Source organism: Fusarium verticillioides, chromosome 8, assembly GCF_000149555.1.
Source record: "Fusarium verticillioides 7600 chromosome 8, whole genome shotgun sequence".
Lineage (NCBI taxonomy): Eukaryota > Fungi > Ascomycota > Sordariomycetes > Hypocreales > Nectriaceae > Fusarium > Fusarium verticillioides.
The window spans coordinates 2,060,442-2,074,676 of NC_031682.1; the positions used below are offsets into that span (position 1 = coordinate 2,060,442).

A 14,235-nucleotide genomic window follows, 5' to 3' on the forward strand; every position below is an offset into this window, starting at 1 on the left:
CCACAAGAAGACCCTTCCAAGGACCAAGGCTAAAAAAGGTATGCACTGTTGCGTGAACTCAATTTCTATTTCCAGCTTTCCGCATATGGAATTGTGAGTGATAAGGGTACCAGGAGACCGGGACTCTTTGGTAGAGGGACTGTAAGCGGTAATAGGTTGATACTGGCAGTGACATTATGGAGATGGAAAAACAAGGTAGAGAATGGCTATTCCCATTGCAATCAATTACCGTCTGAATCAATTGTCGAAATAATTCTCCCAGATCGAAATAACCAAGGAAATGGTGAATTGAGGTCCTCTCAGTGACTCAAGTCCTGTATCTCTCGAGGCAAGGTCTAGATCGTGGAGCTGAACCGAGACAGAGGACACCATTCCAATAACGGCATGCAAAACGGGCCTACCCGCGGCGCCACAGGCCGGGAAAAACGCAGGTCCCTGTACATTCCAGGCTGATCCTTTCCATTCTTAACAGAGAACCAGTCTTTGCCCCTTGCAGAGCTCGTGGCAGAGCCACTGTCGATAATCCCGACTACCCGGGCTCCCGCTACAGAGACACCTTGGCGATTGTGCGGCTCCTCCTTGTGGCGTTTGGTCTAGATGTTTTTTGTACGTAGTATTGCAAAACCGTTCACTACTTTCTCATTTTTTCTGTTGACGGAGCAGAGGCTAAGCGATGTCTCTCAGCCCGTGTGCTGTTTCGCCGAGAGGCTTGAATCTAGGCGTATCTCCACCAAGCCGACATATCTTGAAATCGCCATCATTCTATAACCGCAATCGCATGAAGTGACAAGTCACTGTCTGTAATTCCTAAAGCACTAGAATCATCTCCACTACCCTTTTGGCGGAGGTCGCGATTCACCTGGACCGTCATGGCCAGATCAATTTACTTTCCAACGCCGGATGATCACCCAGACAAGCTTTTTAGTCACTGTTGATCTGCAAACATCCAGACGCAAATCATGGTCCACTCGAGCAGGGTTCCCCGTGTCCCAATGACATTCTGTAAAGCTCTCGACTGTCATTGTCCATTATAAAAACCAGGGTCGGTATGTCGTGCCTTGTCGCTCTGGTATGTAAAACTCGGGCTAGGCGGCATCGCGACCCTTTTTCCCCACCACCTATTGGCTCACCTCGGGCCTAGCTACGTATTCGTCCGTAGCGCAAGCCATTTCACAGAATGGCTCGTATTAAACCAGAGCCTAGCCCATGGTAGTCCTGTCACTATCACAGTCACTTATCACCAAAACAGTCAATGTTTGGAGCTTCGCTGTCTCGACTCTGTTTATTACCGATAAGACCATCACCAAACAGAGTTGCGCGACTCAGCCAACACATTTAGCCCCGTAACCTACACATGAACGTGGCAGAGAGTCAATAACGTGCTCGTACGACCTTTCCGACTTTGGGCAGTCAAACAATGCACTTTTCACTCTCAGCTGCGCCATTTTGCTACACTATTCCCCAAAGCCCATGCTTGCGCGTCTCAGAGCTTGAGCCATGGCGTGAGGCAAAGATGTGATTGCTGGCCTGGAACTAGCTATCAAGCTGCATGCAGCTTTGGCAGCTATCGATTAAGCATAACAGTGCCTCGAGCCTCATCCTTGCATGATGAGGCTTTTACATGCGCCCCGTAAGATGGGCCCTTCATTGTTTGGCTCGGTAAAACGCTCGCGATGCGGCTTAGAACGAACCGGACGAGACAGTCCGATACATGTTCCCATTCCAACAATTGCATACGGTCCAGCCTGATCGAACGCGTAGTTATACAGACAGAGTCGTATCATGCTGCAAGCACCAGTGAAGATATCCGCGTTTTGAGTTCAGCAGTGATACGAGCCATCCAATAGGGTATCCCATCACAATATAGTCTTTGACCAGTCCCAACGCAGCGAAATTGGAACTCGCATACCAGAATACCATGTTCAACGGCAGCAAACCACAACGCTTGCTAAACGATCCTCGGTGAGGATGCACGCCGTCGGTTTGTGTCTCTATCCGAAGATTCGCTTCTTGAGGGTCTAGACACTGAAGTTTTTGCAGCTTGACTAGATCCGAATATAGCTTGGGAGAAAGATCACTTATGCCGTGATAGGTTAAGCAATGCGACAAAGTTCAAAATTGAGTTTTCGGACTACCCTATTGCTTTGAATTCATCCGTGAAATACCGCAAATACGATGAAGTAGAAGTGAATGCTATTGAAATTCCCATTCTTGATGAATCTGTGATGTGATCTTCGCATAGCTAGACTAACTGCTCTGTGAAATCTGTTGATCTCGCCGTTAGTAAAATCTTGCAGAATTTAGTGAAAGCATGTGAATACCTGCACGAAGCGTTTATCCCATGTCGCAGGAACCGTGGTGTAATATTTGTTTGCTGTAGGGTAAAATCCAACTTGACAGCATCCGACCTCTCTGTTCTGCTTGTTCCAGAGTATCCACTCAGGTTTAGCGCATTTGAGATGATCTAGGACGATGTCTTTACTGCAATCGGTGTCTTGGACCATTAGCCTATCAGCATAACAGCATTTACAACACGAGACTGACCGGTTAGACAGCAGAGACTGACTTGCTGTGCTACATGCTCGTCTAATTGTGTCCCATCTGGGCACCACCAGATCGCTATCCTGGAAGAATGCGTTCCCTTCGGACAGTATCCTCCGCTAGTCGTAGGATTAAAGAGAGGATACAGAACGAAGCCGCTTCTCGTGCCGCACCTTTTCGGCTTACCCGTCGCAACCGTGATTTTAACTTTATCACTCCTCACATCCTTCGTTGAGATGAATAAAACCATGTATGTCTGTTTAGTGTTTTTCTCATCGCATGCAAGATCAATAGTGCGTCCAGAAGAGGAATCGGTGGCCATGTCGGTCCACGATTTGGCGTCTGACTTTCGGTAAGCAAGCTTCTGGTTATCGTCCGCCGATGAGTAAATCTTTGACGTCCTCCCGGGGTCGATAGCTATTTTGAAGACCGAAATAGTGAACGGCGTGCTTGTGAGCGTTGCGGTGCCGGTAGTGCCCGCTTTGTCAAACTTGATTGAGGCAGAAACGGGGTTGATTTTATCGATCGGAATGAGATCTCCGTTGGTATCTTTGATCTGCTGTAGTGCGAAACCTTTTGCGAAAATGAAAAGCTCGTCCGTAAATCCTGATAGATGTGAAAGTCGAGTTCGTTCTTGGACCCCGCTTGATCCTCCAGGCGTTGCCAGAACAAATTTGTTCAACTCATCCTCATTCATTTCGTCTTGCGCTTGAAAAAGGATGCTGGTCGCGTAGGCTTCTAAACCAACATGTGCATAGATTGGCAGATTCGGCTTATACGCGACGCCGCTATGCTTCTTATCAGGCCATTCGGCATTGGAGTCAGGAAAGACGAGGTTACTGAAATAGTTTGCAGAGCCCTCACGAACCCATTGCGGATCAGGATGGTTCCCAATTTTCCCGAGACTCTGTATGCAATGATATATCTCGTGTGCAAGAGCCTGTAGTACCCGAGGTTTATTAGTTGTTGCTTCGGTGGTCCATCTCTTGAGCAACTTGATCTGACACGGCGGCTTCCTAAGATTAGGATAGTAAGTCTCTGCTGTGAAGTCTTCGTCGCTTTCTGTTGTCAAAATGACTACAATTCTCGATGGAAGCTTTGCAAATTTGCGGTAGGCTTCCATGCTTTTCTCGATAGATTCTTTGAGGATTGGGTTTACAGCTGTTTTGGTCTTGCTGGCTAGACGGCTCCATTGCTGTGTATACGTCACGGTGATTTCTATATCTCGAAACTTCTTTGGATAACCTGCTAAGTTGCGACATTTATCCCTGGGGGTATATTGTGTGCCGGGGGTCATGTTGGGCCAGGGATTGGAACAACCCTTCCACTGGGCTTGTGCAACAGTTGCAAAGAGGACGAAGAGTGGGATCTGTAGTTTCATCGCGGTAGAAACTTGAAGAAAGCTATTTCTAATTTCTATGAATTTGATCTGATCGGCTTGCCAGGTATATATGTAAGGTCTGCGCATCCTCCATATGATATGTGAGCCGTTTCATTGCGGAGGTGTGACGTTCTCATCAACCTAGAGCGCCTCGCATTAAACCCAGGTAGAAAAGACCAATGACTACTCGGGTATTATCAGCCGCATCTATAGTTTGTGGTCCAGGCTTCTGGGGCTGAGATCGCTTTCTCATGATGGCGTCGCTCTTTGCTCACGCCCTCCCCATCTCAAGCCAAACGGTCAAGATCGTAACACTAAAGCCCAAGAAGATTAGCCTCACAACTTTCATTTACTGGCTTTTATGCTACTTATTGCATCTAGCCGCTTATGTTATGGTATTATTGAGCTTCTCACCAACGGTTTCCCTTTGATTCACGCCATTAGACGCAGTGAATTTTCGCCGAGTGACATTCTGCTCTGGGCTTGGGATCCTTTCTGGCGGTGATACTTGACCTGGCTGCAACTTGATTGCTGATGAGATGAGCTCTATTTGAGACCTTTGTTCTGCTTTCTGGTAACCTTGACCACCTTGATCGATATTCAAGGCCTAAGCTCAGTTATACAGAGGATGCAAATTATCGATAGCTTCATTTGCGGTACGGATTTCCAGAACCTTTCCTGTTCTGGTCTAGTATCATGGTTGGAATGTGCCGCTGGCAGTTGCATGCCATTTCGTCAGCCAAGAAATAGATGAAGAGCCCTTCTAATGGCCTCCATTAATATTTCACAGATTGTCCTTTAATATGGAAATTTGCAGTCATACTCCAAAATATGATATCATTTTCGTGTTGATCAAAGCGTCGACTCCGAGAAATTGAGTTTAGAATCTGCCCATCTCCACCGCCCTCAAGACTCCTCTTTTCCCATCGCTCCATCTTTTTCCTCGCCAAAAACGCGTGCGTGTGTACCTTGTCGTCGCAATGCCAGTCGTAAGACGAATACCCGATAACAAAAGACGGTCCCGCACAGGCTGTATCCCATGTCGAAGACGTCGAAGAAAATGTTAGTCAGTCGCGTCTCTCCCGGTGACTTTGTCTAACATTTGGTTACAAGGTGATGAACAAAGACCTCAATGCGGCAGTTGTATCGGGAGGAATGTGACGTGCGAGTTCAAAGAGTGGACCTTTGTGCCAGGGGTACGCTCATCACTGCGGAAGGATGGTAGCGTGCAAGGGGATAATGGCGATGATGCTGATTCATCTCTGGTCAGTCTGAATATCTTCCACGAGTCAGTCGATCGCTAACAATGCTTTCAGCCCATTCAAGATAGTTTGTTATCCTTTGTCGACTCAAGTCCTGCTCCCGCCGAACCAGTCTTTGAGAGCCCCATGGCCAGTACTACTCGGACAGAGAGACTTGAATCTATTCACAACACGACTACAGAGGTTCCTCAACCAATCCCTTCAACCAACAATCATCACCAACCTGACGGGAACCAAATCCCCACCCCGTCAAGATGGAACGAAACAGTTCTATCAGAGCAGAACTCCTCAGAGAGACAAACAGCAATGCTTCGATTTCGCTATCAGATAGTGCCGTGGCTGGACTCAAACGCCCCTAGATCAACCTTTGGACCAAAGATCATGACAATGGCAGCAGAAAAGTCTACCATAATGGATATCATCATATGGGTTGCTATGCGCCGCAGTAGGAGGAGTTCAAGTTCCACTACCCATGAAGGCGATACTCACCTCGTCCAACAGTTCCAGCATCGGTTATCCCTAGAGGATGCTTTCGTCGCTAACATCGGACGGTCGTTACTTGCTCTTGGCAACTTCTTTTATACTGGCCTATCTGAGTGGGCAAATCTGCACTCTGATTGCGTAGATGTGAGAGAACGTTGTCAGTTCTTTGAGAGTCAGGAGGAACCTCTCAAAACTCTTGATCGCTTTCACTTCAAGACAGGTACTACATTTGATCTCATGTTTGTAAGAGACAAGCTAACCCTGACCAACAGAGCTTGCTGCTTCCATTATTACCACCAAATCACCATCACTACAGTCCCTACCACTAATTAACGACGCATTCTTAACCTCTGCCCTGACACCGCCGAGAATTTACGACGACTGTCTAACGCATCTCGCGGCATGCTGCCACTTGATCCACGATGAAATCACACCTCTCTTCAACGGCATCGCACCCGCGCAGTCACCAACTCACGACTCATACTCACTTGTTTGGTCAACATGGTCCAAATTATGGGCACGCTGTGTACAATGGTTTCGAGACCGTCCTCCCGATATGATCCCATTACTAGAGAGCCCGGAAGTTGACCACGCAGCCTCTACCAATACCCCATTCACAGCAGATGTCTATTCGAGCGCCATTGCGGTTCAAGCCAACTTAGCGATTCATTTCTCAGCCCTGATACTGCTTTCCTATAAACCACGCTTAGTCAAATTATCATCGATACCACATCGCTTAGCTTCAAGAAGCTGGCATGCTCAAAAACTCGCCAAACTTGCTCTGTGGAATAACTTTTCTGATCAATGGGATCCTGTCGTTGTTGCAACTGTTGTTCGTATAGCGAGAGATATGACGTATCCATCCCAGCAGGAAGCGTTACTCTCATGTTTCCAGCGAATTGGGGATGCGACAAAGATCCCCTTACAGATCGAGATTGCGGATCTGCAGCAGTTTTGGTCTTCTTCTAGGCATACCAGCGCACCGACAAATGCGCACTCCTGACATTTTATGATAGCCAAGCGGATCAGATAGGGCCATGAGAGTCGTATTAAATTAATTATTTTCCGTTACTTCGCTGACTCCAATTCATCTTTCCATGGTATAGACACCTGCGCTCCCCTTCGCACGACTGTCTTGGATGACGCCCAGATTCCTGACCTGACAGCCTTCTCAATGTCGAATTTCTCGGACCGTTGCTCAGCGCCCGCAAGCTCAACTGCATAAGCACCGATGAACGTGTCACCAGCAGCAGTCGTATCCACAACTTCGACCTTCAGAGCGGGGATGAGGCCATTGGCGCCTGTGTCGTTGGTGTAGTATGCACCTTTTCCACCCAGAGTAATCACCACGTTCCGCACGCCTCGAGCGAGGAAATCAGCAGCGGCCTTCTCAACAACCGAGATGTCTTCAAACTCGGACTCGTCCTTATTTGACAATAAAGCCGCTTCGGTCTCGTTGAGGATCAAGTGAGCTAGACCTTGGTAGATCTCTGCTGGGAGTACTTGAGCGGGAGCGGGGTTGAGCAGAACGGGAGTTCCTGTCGTCTTGGCGGCTTTGAATGCCTGAATGACTGTCTCCAGAGGGATCTCAAGCTGCATGATAAGCAATGACGGTGCTGGACCAGGAATCTCGGCGAAGTGGCTTGGTTGAAGAGAATTGTTGGCACCTGGTGATAAGATGATGCGGTTCTGACCAGTTGGCTCATCCACAATAATCATTGCAATACCGCTCTGTGACTCGGCGCCTCCGTCCTTGTTTACAATGATAGAGTTGGTTCCAACATCATATGACTTGAGACTGTCAAGCAGTACGGAACCATAAGCATCAGCTCCAACGGCGCCAATCATGGTAACATCAACGGTTGGGTTCTTCAGATCAGAAGTCCTCGAAAGTTTCGCACAAGCAACAGCTTGGTTTGCGCCCTTTCCACCCGGGAAGACATTGAACCGGCTTGAAGTTATTGTCTCACCAGGGAGGGGATGATGAGGGACATATGATACGAGGTCGATGTTCAGTGACCCGAGGACACTGATGACTGGTCTTGGTGACGCCATGGTGTTTGTTTGGGGGATATGAATGTTTGCAGATATGAAAGACGGAGCAGGGATCTTCTAAAAGACGGAAACCTTTATACAGGCAGTGCATGGCTGCTGAGTGTTGGCGATGGTCTCCACCCGTTCTGGGCACGCTATCCTGAAAATGGGTGTCTTATGCGATGGCGGATAGTCGATCAAGAAGCATGTGAACGGGGTCTAGTGGAATCATGCTTAATATTATGATATGTTACGAGTTCTCTGGGTCTCCTGTTCGCTAAGATCCCTGTCGCAAGTCCTTACAGTGTCTTTAGCAGCGCGCCAACGTCGTAGCCCCATTCAGCCTCAAGATCTGTCAGCCTCCACAAAGCTCCCCATCCTGTTGTCCTATCAATGCTTTTCAACAGCCTAGCGATCTGCTTCCTCTCGTTAACATGTGAGAAGAGCTTTCCAGCTATATATAGTGGCTGTATGGAATTCACAAGACTTCCAGGATGGAGGTTTGCGCAGGATATTCCACAGACTTGTCGGGCATGCCATAGCGCCAGGCACTGAGAGTCTAAGTCATGACGCATTTCCAGCATGAGGATACATGCAGTGTGATAGATCTGATTACTTGAGATAGCTGCCCAGTGGGGGAAAAGCATGGCTGGAAAGATCTGTTTATCGCCTGCTTCAACCATACTAATCTGCTTCATTGCTGCTGGGCGCTCGTCAAGCCAGTACTGAAGCTCGTTCCAGAGATGTTGCCATTGTTCTTGAAACGGTCTGTCATCTTGGACATCTACTCTCCCGAGTTCTAGACTCTGTGTTCTTCGAAATTTCAGATCGCAGACTTTGGTGCAGAGATAGATAGCCCAGTTAGCCTGCATGTCTGGACAATCTCGGCTCCTTCGATGAAACATGTCCCGCACATATCGCTCGACTTGTTCAGACGATACCAATGACTCAGGTGGCGATGGAGCCCATTTTGATAGAGGAAGAACAGCTGTTTCTGTCCCATCTGATATGATCGCTCCGCATAACTCCATCCTGGCATAGCACCAGAAGACAGCCTGCGGTAGGCCACCGGAGAAACCATCAACTCCAAAGAACTCAAATAGCGACGCGCAGCCCTCGACGTGACGCTTCCAGTTCTTGGAGCCGCCAGACATGAGTTCAAAAACAGCAAGAATGCAAGCCGTAACAAGCATATTAGGGTCCTTGGCTTGTAAGCCAGGACTCAAAAGCCTAATACTCTCCTGATACAACTCAAGACTATCACATCCACCTTCCTGCGTTAAGCCTCTCCGTTCCATTTGGCGGGATGAAAACGCAAGCATAGCATATAACAGCGCTGGGCTCTTCTGCGCCATAAGCGGAACGTGAATCTGGAAATGCTTATCCTCATCAAACTTGTCCAGATACGGCGCACATTCTGTTACCCAGTTCTGAAGATAGCATATTAATCTATCATTGGGGACATTGACTGTAACGCTGGAGAGGTTGAGAGATGATGTTGGCGGTGATGATGAGTCCGCTTCAGGTGTGACTGATGCACTGGGTGATAGGCCGGACAGACCCGCGAAGAGGACTGTGCGGAGCTCTTCCTGCAGCTCGATGAAGCGGGGATCGAGGGAGAAGTCTTCCGATGGAAAGAAGGCCATTGTGAGATGATGAGTGGAGTATGGAGAGCTAGGATGATCGTCTATACAAGGCACGACATGAGCGACATCAAGGAAGAATGTGATGATGAGAGCAAATACGGTCCCGAAGCGGAATTGTAGCCTCCTCCTGCTCACTCTCAATTCATTTGTCAAAGTGTGACGGAAAACAAGGTAATTTTCCAGACGCCGGTGATCCCCGAAGGATCCATTCCAAGGTGACCACTCACCAATTGGAATTGCAATTGGCCAATCATGAAGTTCTCCAAAGTTTCGATGCTGGGTGAACTAAGCCGTATTCGGGGGCCGTAGGCGACGCGATGCTAAGGCCATGACTCGGTAACGTAACAACCGGAGGGAGCAAGGGATCCATTTTCTAGGTAACTTGAGCTTCCATTTGGGAACCGAATTGCCCCAGAAAGCACAGACTGCGACGAGGTAAAGTTCCCCGCGCGAGTCTGTGACTTTAAATCAGACTGTTCGTATGCTAATAGTGGCGATCGGGCCCGCTCACGTAAACATGCGATTTCACCACGCACTTCGCCGGTCGTCCTGCCTGAGTTTTGTAGAGACAGAGTCTTTCGATACAAAACCTTTATTCTGAAACTGTGGTCGAGATGTTTTGACATGTGCTATTGGATCAACTCCACGGTCCTGTAGTATTGGTCAATCTTGGATGATGTCATTGCCATCTTCTCACCCCAGCTGGCTAGTCAGCGTCTGTTGCTTCGTGATAGAATGGTGGAAATATTGCAAGAGCTTATCTCTTTGTATATACGATTACTGTATACGATATATACAGACTTGGCTAGCGCCAGCCCTATAGATTGTCTTCCGTGGTTGTCTTGGCGTTGAGATGAGTCTTGATTGGATGCACGTGTTTGTGCATATGCATTAGACTATGCTTCATCACTTAGTAGCTACCAAGGAACATGATATAGGCAGAGAGATTAATAAATGTCCAAAATGATCATTATGCATAGCGTGGTATCTAACATTACAACCTCGTCATCACCATAAACATCCCATCCCTGCTCCGGATATCCTATCATCACGAGCCACCTCCCATTTACAGAGCCTCAACATGCTTCTCACCCTCCTTCTCAAAGGAAGCCTTGCGTCCTGCCGCGGATCCCATAAGTCCGACCTCAGCCTGAGCCTCACGAAGCAGCTCAGCATCCTGTTCTCCGGCACGGCTCTTGAAGACGCGGTCCATCTCCTCAAGAGAAGCATTCTTGGTCTCAGGCAAGAAGAACCAGACCCAGAGAATGCCGACAAAGAGGAAGACGGCGAAGAAGATGTAGGTTCCCCATTCCCAAGACTCGAGCATGGGAGGAACGAAGAAGGCGATGGCGAAGTTGTTGACCCAGTTGCTTGAGGCACCGATGGACGCTCCCTTGGCGCGGATGGAGAGGGGGAAGATCTCGGAGACGAGGGTCCATGAGACGGGACCCCATGTAGCGCCGAAGCCAGCGATATAGACCCAGATGAGAGCTGACATTGTGTGAGTAAGAGTTGAAGGTTGGTGGACGAAACATTGACTTACCAACTGCAGTCCAACCAGCAGCGACGTGGTTAGGCCAATCGTGGCGGAACTTGGCAACGATGATACCGACAGTGATCATACTGGCACCCATGACAACGGAGCCGATCAACAGAAGAGGCTTGCGACCAACGCGATCGATGATCAACTGTACAAGGCAATGTTAGCATACATCCAAGCCATCGAGGACTTGAGTGACTTACCATAGAAGGAATAGTGCTAATGAGGAAGACGACGCCAGTCACACCAGTAGCAAGAAGAGCAATAGTTCCTCCAGTAAGACCCAGGCTGATGAAGACGTTGGAAGCGTAGTAGATGATGGCATCAATACCAGACCACTGTTGGAAGAACATGATGAGCCAAGCAGTGCACACACGCTTGAGGTTGTCCATTGAACGGAAGCAAGTCACATATTGAGCAATCTGCTGCATGAAACGGCTCTTGTTCCTCTCAGCAAGGTGAGGAAAGTCTTTAGCAAAAACCTTCTGCTCAAAGACTGCCTCAGCCTTAATCTCGAGATACTCGACCTGAACAGCGTCGTCGTCGATGGGGAGCTTTCGCATCCAGGCAAGAGTGGACTTGGCTTCCTCGTCGCGGCCAACCTTGACGAGCCATCGAGGAGAGAAGGGCATGAACCAGATACCGACAGCGAGCATAGCAGCCGGAATACCCTGGATGATAGAGGGAAGACGCCAGGCGAGGTCGGACTGAGAGCCGCCTGTTCCGCCAATGTAGTTGCTTCCATAGCCGCACCAGAAGGAAAGCATAATGCCCAAAATAGTCGCAAGTTGATAAAACGACACAAGGAGACCTCTCATCTCAGGCGACGAAAGCTCAGCGTTGTAAAGAGGTCCAACACCGCTGAAAAGACCAACACCAACACCGGTCAGGAATCGACCAGCATAGAGAAGTTGGGGGTTTCCTGCAGTGGCACCAACGTAAAGATAACTGCCGACGACGACCCATAAGCACGCGATGAACATGGTGTACTTTCGCGATATAAGTTCGCTGGAAACACCGGCTGATAGTGATCCAAGAATACCTCCCAGTTGGAGGATAGATGTGAGCCATCCTGTTGCAGAAGACGACTTAACAACAGAGGGGAAGTTTTCAGTGAAGCGGGTCATGACGAGGGATTGACCCAAAACACCCTGTTGATAACCATACTCAAAACCACCAAGTCTATAACACAGTCAATAAACCAACCATCTACACATGCAAAGTGAGGAGCACTCACGAAGCAAAAAATGCAATAAAGATGACCTTGGGATTCTCCCGAATAGACTTCCAGATAGTCTTCTTGGGAGCCGTAGGCTCCAAGGTATAAGGGCCGTCCGAGGTAGACATGGTGAAGTGAGGACGAAGCTGTGGGGGGAGGGGAGGTTGATGTGATGAAATCTGGGGTATGGGGAGAAAGTCCGAGTCTTTTAAACACTTTTGTACCCCAGGCAAATTGACTGGGGGATCTAATTTTCTGGAGTTTACGGAGTACTACGTACGTACGTTATGGGCGAGAAAGGTGGTAGGCTAAGACCCCTTGTTTGGGAATAGTGTGGGTTTTGGTCTGACCACCACCGGCGAGCGAGTGCCGAAGGCTCGTGAGAATTGGAGTGATGACATCTTTAATTGGAGGCTAATCGGCAGAGGCTTCCTTTGAAACTCCCTTCAATTGACAAATTCATTGCAGTACGTACGTGTACTTGATTCTTTGTTCCTTACCAGGTTCTCCTCCCTTGCGTTGCGGCGACTGCAATTCACTAGCCCTAACTATAACTTCAATTGCCAGCCCGCCATCACCAAGCAGCCCAAGGTACTCCAAAATCATCACATTCATCAGTTCCTCGATCAAACAGAGACATGTCCAACTGCACCACCTTCAAAACAGTCCAAGTGGACTTCCCAAGTTGGCATTGGTCATGTATTTACCCAAAAGGGGGGTCCTTTGCGCTGGCGACTGGGTTCCGACCCTTAGGCTACGCCCACGGTTCGTCAGAGGAACCTGGGGCCCCGCGTAAAAATTCTAGCTGTCGCGTGTGCCCCATTCCAGTGGGTCACGAAAACTTGGAGGAGCAAGTATGGGTACTTCAATAGCGCACTGAATTGGAGCGCAATTGGGGTATCGGTACGTACGTACGCTACAGGTTCTAGATTTCTCCAATTCTGACAGAGGGAGTTTGTTTACCCTGCACCGCTGAATTTCGTACATTTCAGGACGCGAAATGAGGCTATCTCGAGATTGTGTGGGCCTATTGTTGGAGTACTAGTATCGTTGTTATTGACTTTTCAAGTTTATAGAAAGAATTGTTCAAAGGGTATGTGGGAATAATGGGAAGACTTGACGCAACGTAAATCATGAAAAGAGTGACCAAACTCGGACATGATCATTTGAGCTTGTAGGCTCGGTGTACACATGGTCTCTGGTTCCAACACCGATTTGCTGCCACCTCCTTTTAGCCTTTTTGTAGGCAAAGCCAACATCAAGTCCAGTCACGAGCAAAATATATTAGCATCATTTTATTATAAACAGAAAGTGCTGGGTATTGCCGAGTCGTACGAATTTTATCCTCCTCACCAACGCGACGCGATGAGATACTACCATACACTAAACGGCAGTGAATCTACGCTAAGATCACTGTAGATCTTGTAGAATTAGATTTTGATAGAACGCAAGTGTGTGTTGAAAGAGACGGCCAAATGGATTGACATCCGAAGGCGTCATAGCAAAATCAGTTCAACGCGTAATAGACGCGGTATTCACTGATCGGCAACATCAAGGGATATGATCGCGTATGATAGAAGCTTACGGATATTTGGAGGATGGGAGACTGGGCCTTTTCAGCTATTTGCTTCAGCACTGAGAGTCCTCTATGGCCTGCCCAATGACTTGCCCAGACGTGGTGATGCACCAGGCAAAATGACGCGTCTTGTTATATGGAGTGAGGGAACAGGTCGGGAAAACACATTGACTGACAATGCCTCCTCCTAGCACAACCAATTATTACTATCCATTAATCATCGCTAGAATAATTTGATAAGGCGTGTTATGATGGGCCCGATAATGCCTAAATGTCTCCGTGGTTGTTGGAAACGAGTGTCTATCTCTGGAAGCGGGAATGAGCTTTGACCATGGGTTCCAAACACATAACCGGGGGTGGAATCATACAGATCTTCAAATGATAGCGAGGCAGAGAAAACACCAAATGATCTATCATTAAGAAGGCGACAAACCAGGGACTATTGGGCGACAAGGTCAATGACCGGATATACCCCTTCGAATGCAACGGCGGTGATGATCCCATAGCCGCCAGCGGGTCTCCCCCACAATCTGGTTCCCCAGATTCTCCCCCC

General features: G+C 48.4%; 5 protein-coding genes across 6 annotated transcripts; 1 reads left to right on the forward strand and 4 right to left on the reverse strand.

Annotated features, from left to right (window-relative positions):
• Window positions 1-2,247: 2,247 nt before the first annotated feature.
• FVEG_13886 (hypothetical protein) lies at window positions 2,248-3,922 on the reverse strand (the record flags this gene model as incomplete). Its single annotated transcript, XM_018903230.1, has 3 exons — window positions 2,248-2,265; window positions 2,322-2,494; window positions 2,545-3,922. 3 exons carry the CDS (start codon window positions 3,920-3,922, stop codon window positions 2,248-2,250), a joined length of 1,569 nt encoding a protein of 522 aa, XP_018762295.1.
• A 961-nt stretch (window positions 3,923-4,883) lies between these two features.
• FVEG_17644 (hypothetical protein) lies at window positions 4,884-8,139 on the forward strand. 2 transcript variants are annotated; one of them, XM_018906881.1, is made up of 4 exons: window positions 4,884-4,984; window positions 5,036-5,187; window positions 5,239-5,887; window positions 5,940-8,139. In XM_018906881.1, exons 1-4 carry the CDS (start codon window positions 4,903-4,905, stop codon window positions 6,668-6,670), a joined length of 1,614 nt encoding a protein of 537 aa, XP_018762292.1. In that variant the 5' UTR covers window positions 4,884-4,902; the 3' UTR covers window positions 6,671-8,139. The 2 variants fall into 2 exon arrangements, with proteins under 2 accessions (XP_018762292.1, XP_018762293.1); XM_018906882.1 differs by having other exon boundaries at window positions 4,884-5,187.
• FVEG_13885 (ribokinase) lies at window positions 6,736-7,722 on the reverse strand (the record flags this gene model as incomplete). The annotated part of the gene is made up of 1 exon (XM_018903229.1): window positions 6,736-7,722. The coding sequence occupies one exon, from the start codon at window positions 7,720-7,722 to the stop codon at window positions 6,736-6,738; it is 987 nt and encodes a 328-aa protein (XP_018762294.1).
• FVEG_13884 (hypothetical protein) lies at window positions 8,001-9,347 on the reverse strand (the record flags this gene model as incomplete). The annotated part of the gene is made up of 1 exon (XM_018903228.1): window positions 8,001-9,347. The coding sequence occupies one exon, from the start codon at window positions 9,345-9,347 to the stop codon at window positions 8,001-8,003; it is 1,347 nt and encodes a 448-aa protein (XP_018762291.1).
• Window positions 9,348-10,283: 936 nt separating this feature from the next.
• FVEG_13883 (hypothetical protein) lies at window positions 10,284-12,269 on the reverse strand. The gene is made up of 4 exons (XM_018903227.1): window positions 12,125-12,269; window positions 11,091-12,069; window positions 10,891-11,035; window positions 10,284-10,838 (listed from the first exon to the last, which is right to left on the reverse strand). The coding sequence occupies exons 1-4, from the start codon at window positions 12,232-12,234 to the stop codon at window positions 10,414-10,416; spliced, it is 1,659 nt and encodes a 552-aa protein (XP_018762290.1). The 5' UTR covers window positions 12,235-12,269; the 3' UTR covers window positions 10,284-10,413.
• Window positions 12,270-14,235: the final 1,966 nt, after the last annotated feature.

Coding starts and splice junctions, on each gene's coding strand:
- FVEG_17644 (XM_018906881.1), top strand. CDS start 4,903: ATGCCAGTCGTAAGACGAATACCCGATAACAAAAGACGGTCCCGCACA. Junction 4,985..5,035: donor TCGAAGACGTCGAAGAAAAT/GTTAGTCAGTCG, acceptor TTTGGTTACAAG/GTGATGAACAAAGACCTCAA. Junction 5,188..5,238: donor ATGATGCTGATTCATCTCTG/GTCAGTCTGAAT, acceptor CAATGCTTTCAG/CCCATTCAAGATAGTTTGTT.
- FVEG_13883 (XM_018903227.1), bottom strand. CDS start 12,234: ATGTCTACCTCGGACGGCCCTTATACCTTGGAGCCTACGGCTCCCAAG. Junction 12,070..12,124: donor TTTATTGCATTTTTTGCTTC/GTGAGTGCTCCT, acceptor ACTGTGTTATAG/ACTTGGTGGTTTTGAGTATG. Junction 10,839..10,890: donor TGCTGGTTGGACTGCAGTTG/GTAAGTCAATGT, acceptor ACACAATGTCAG/CTCTCATCTGGGTCTATATC.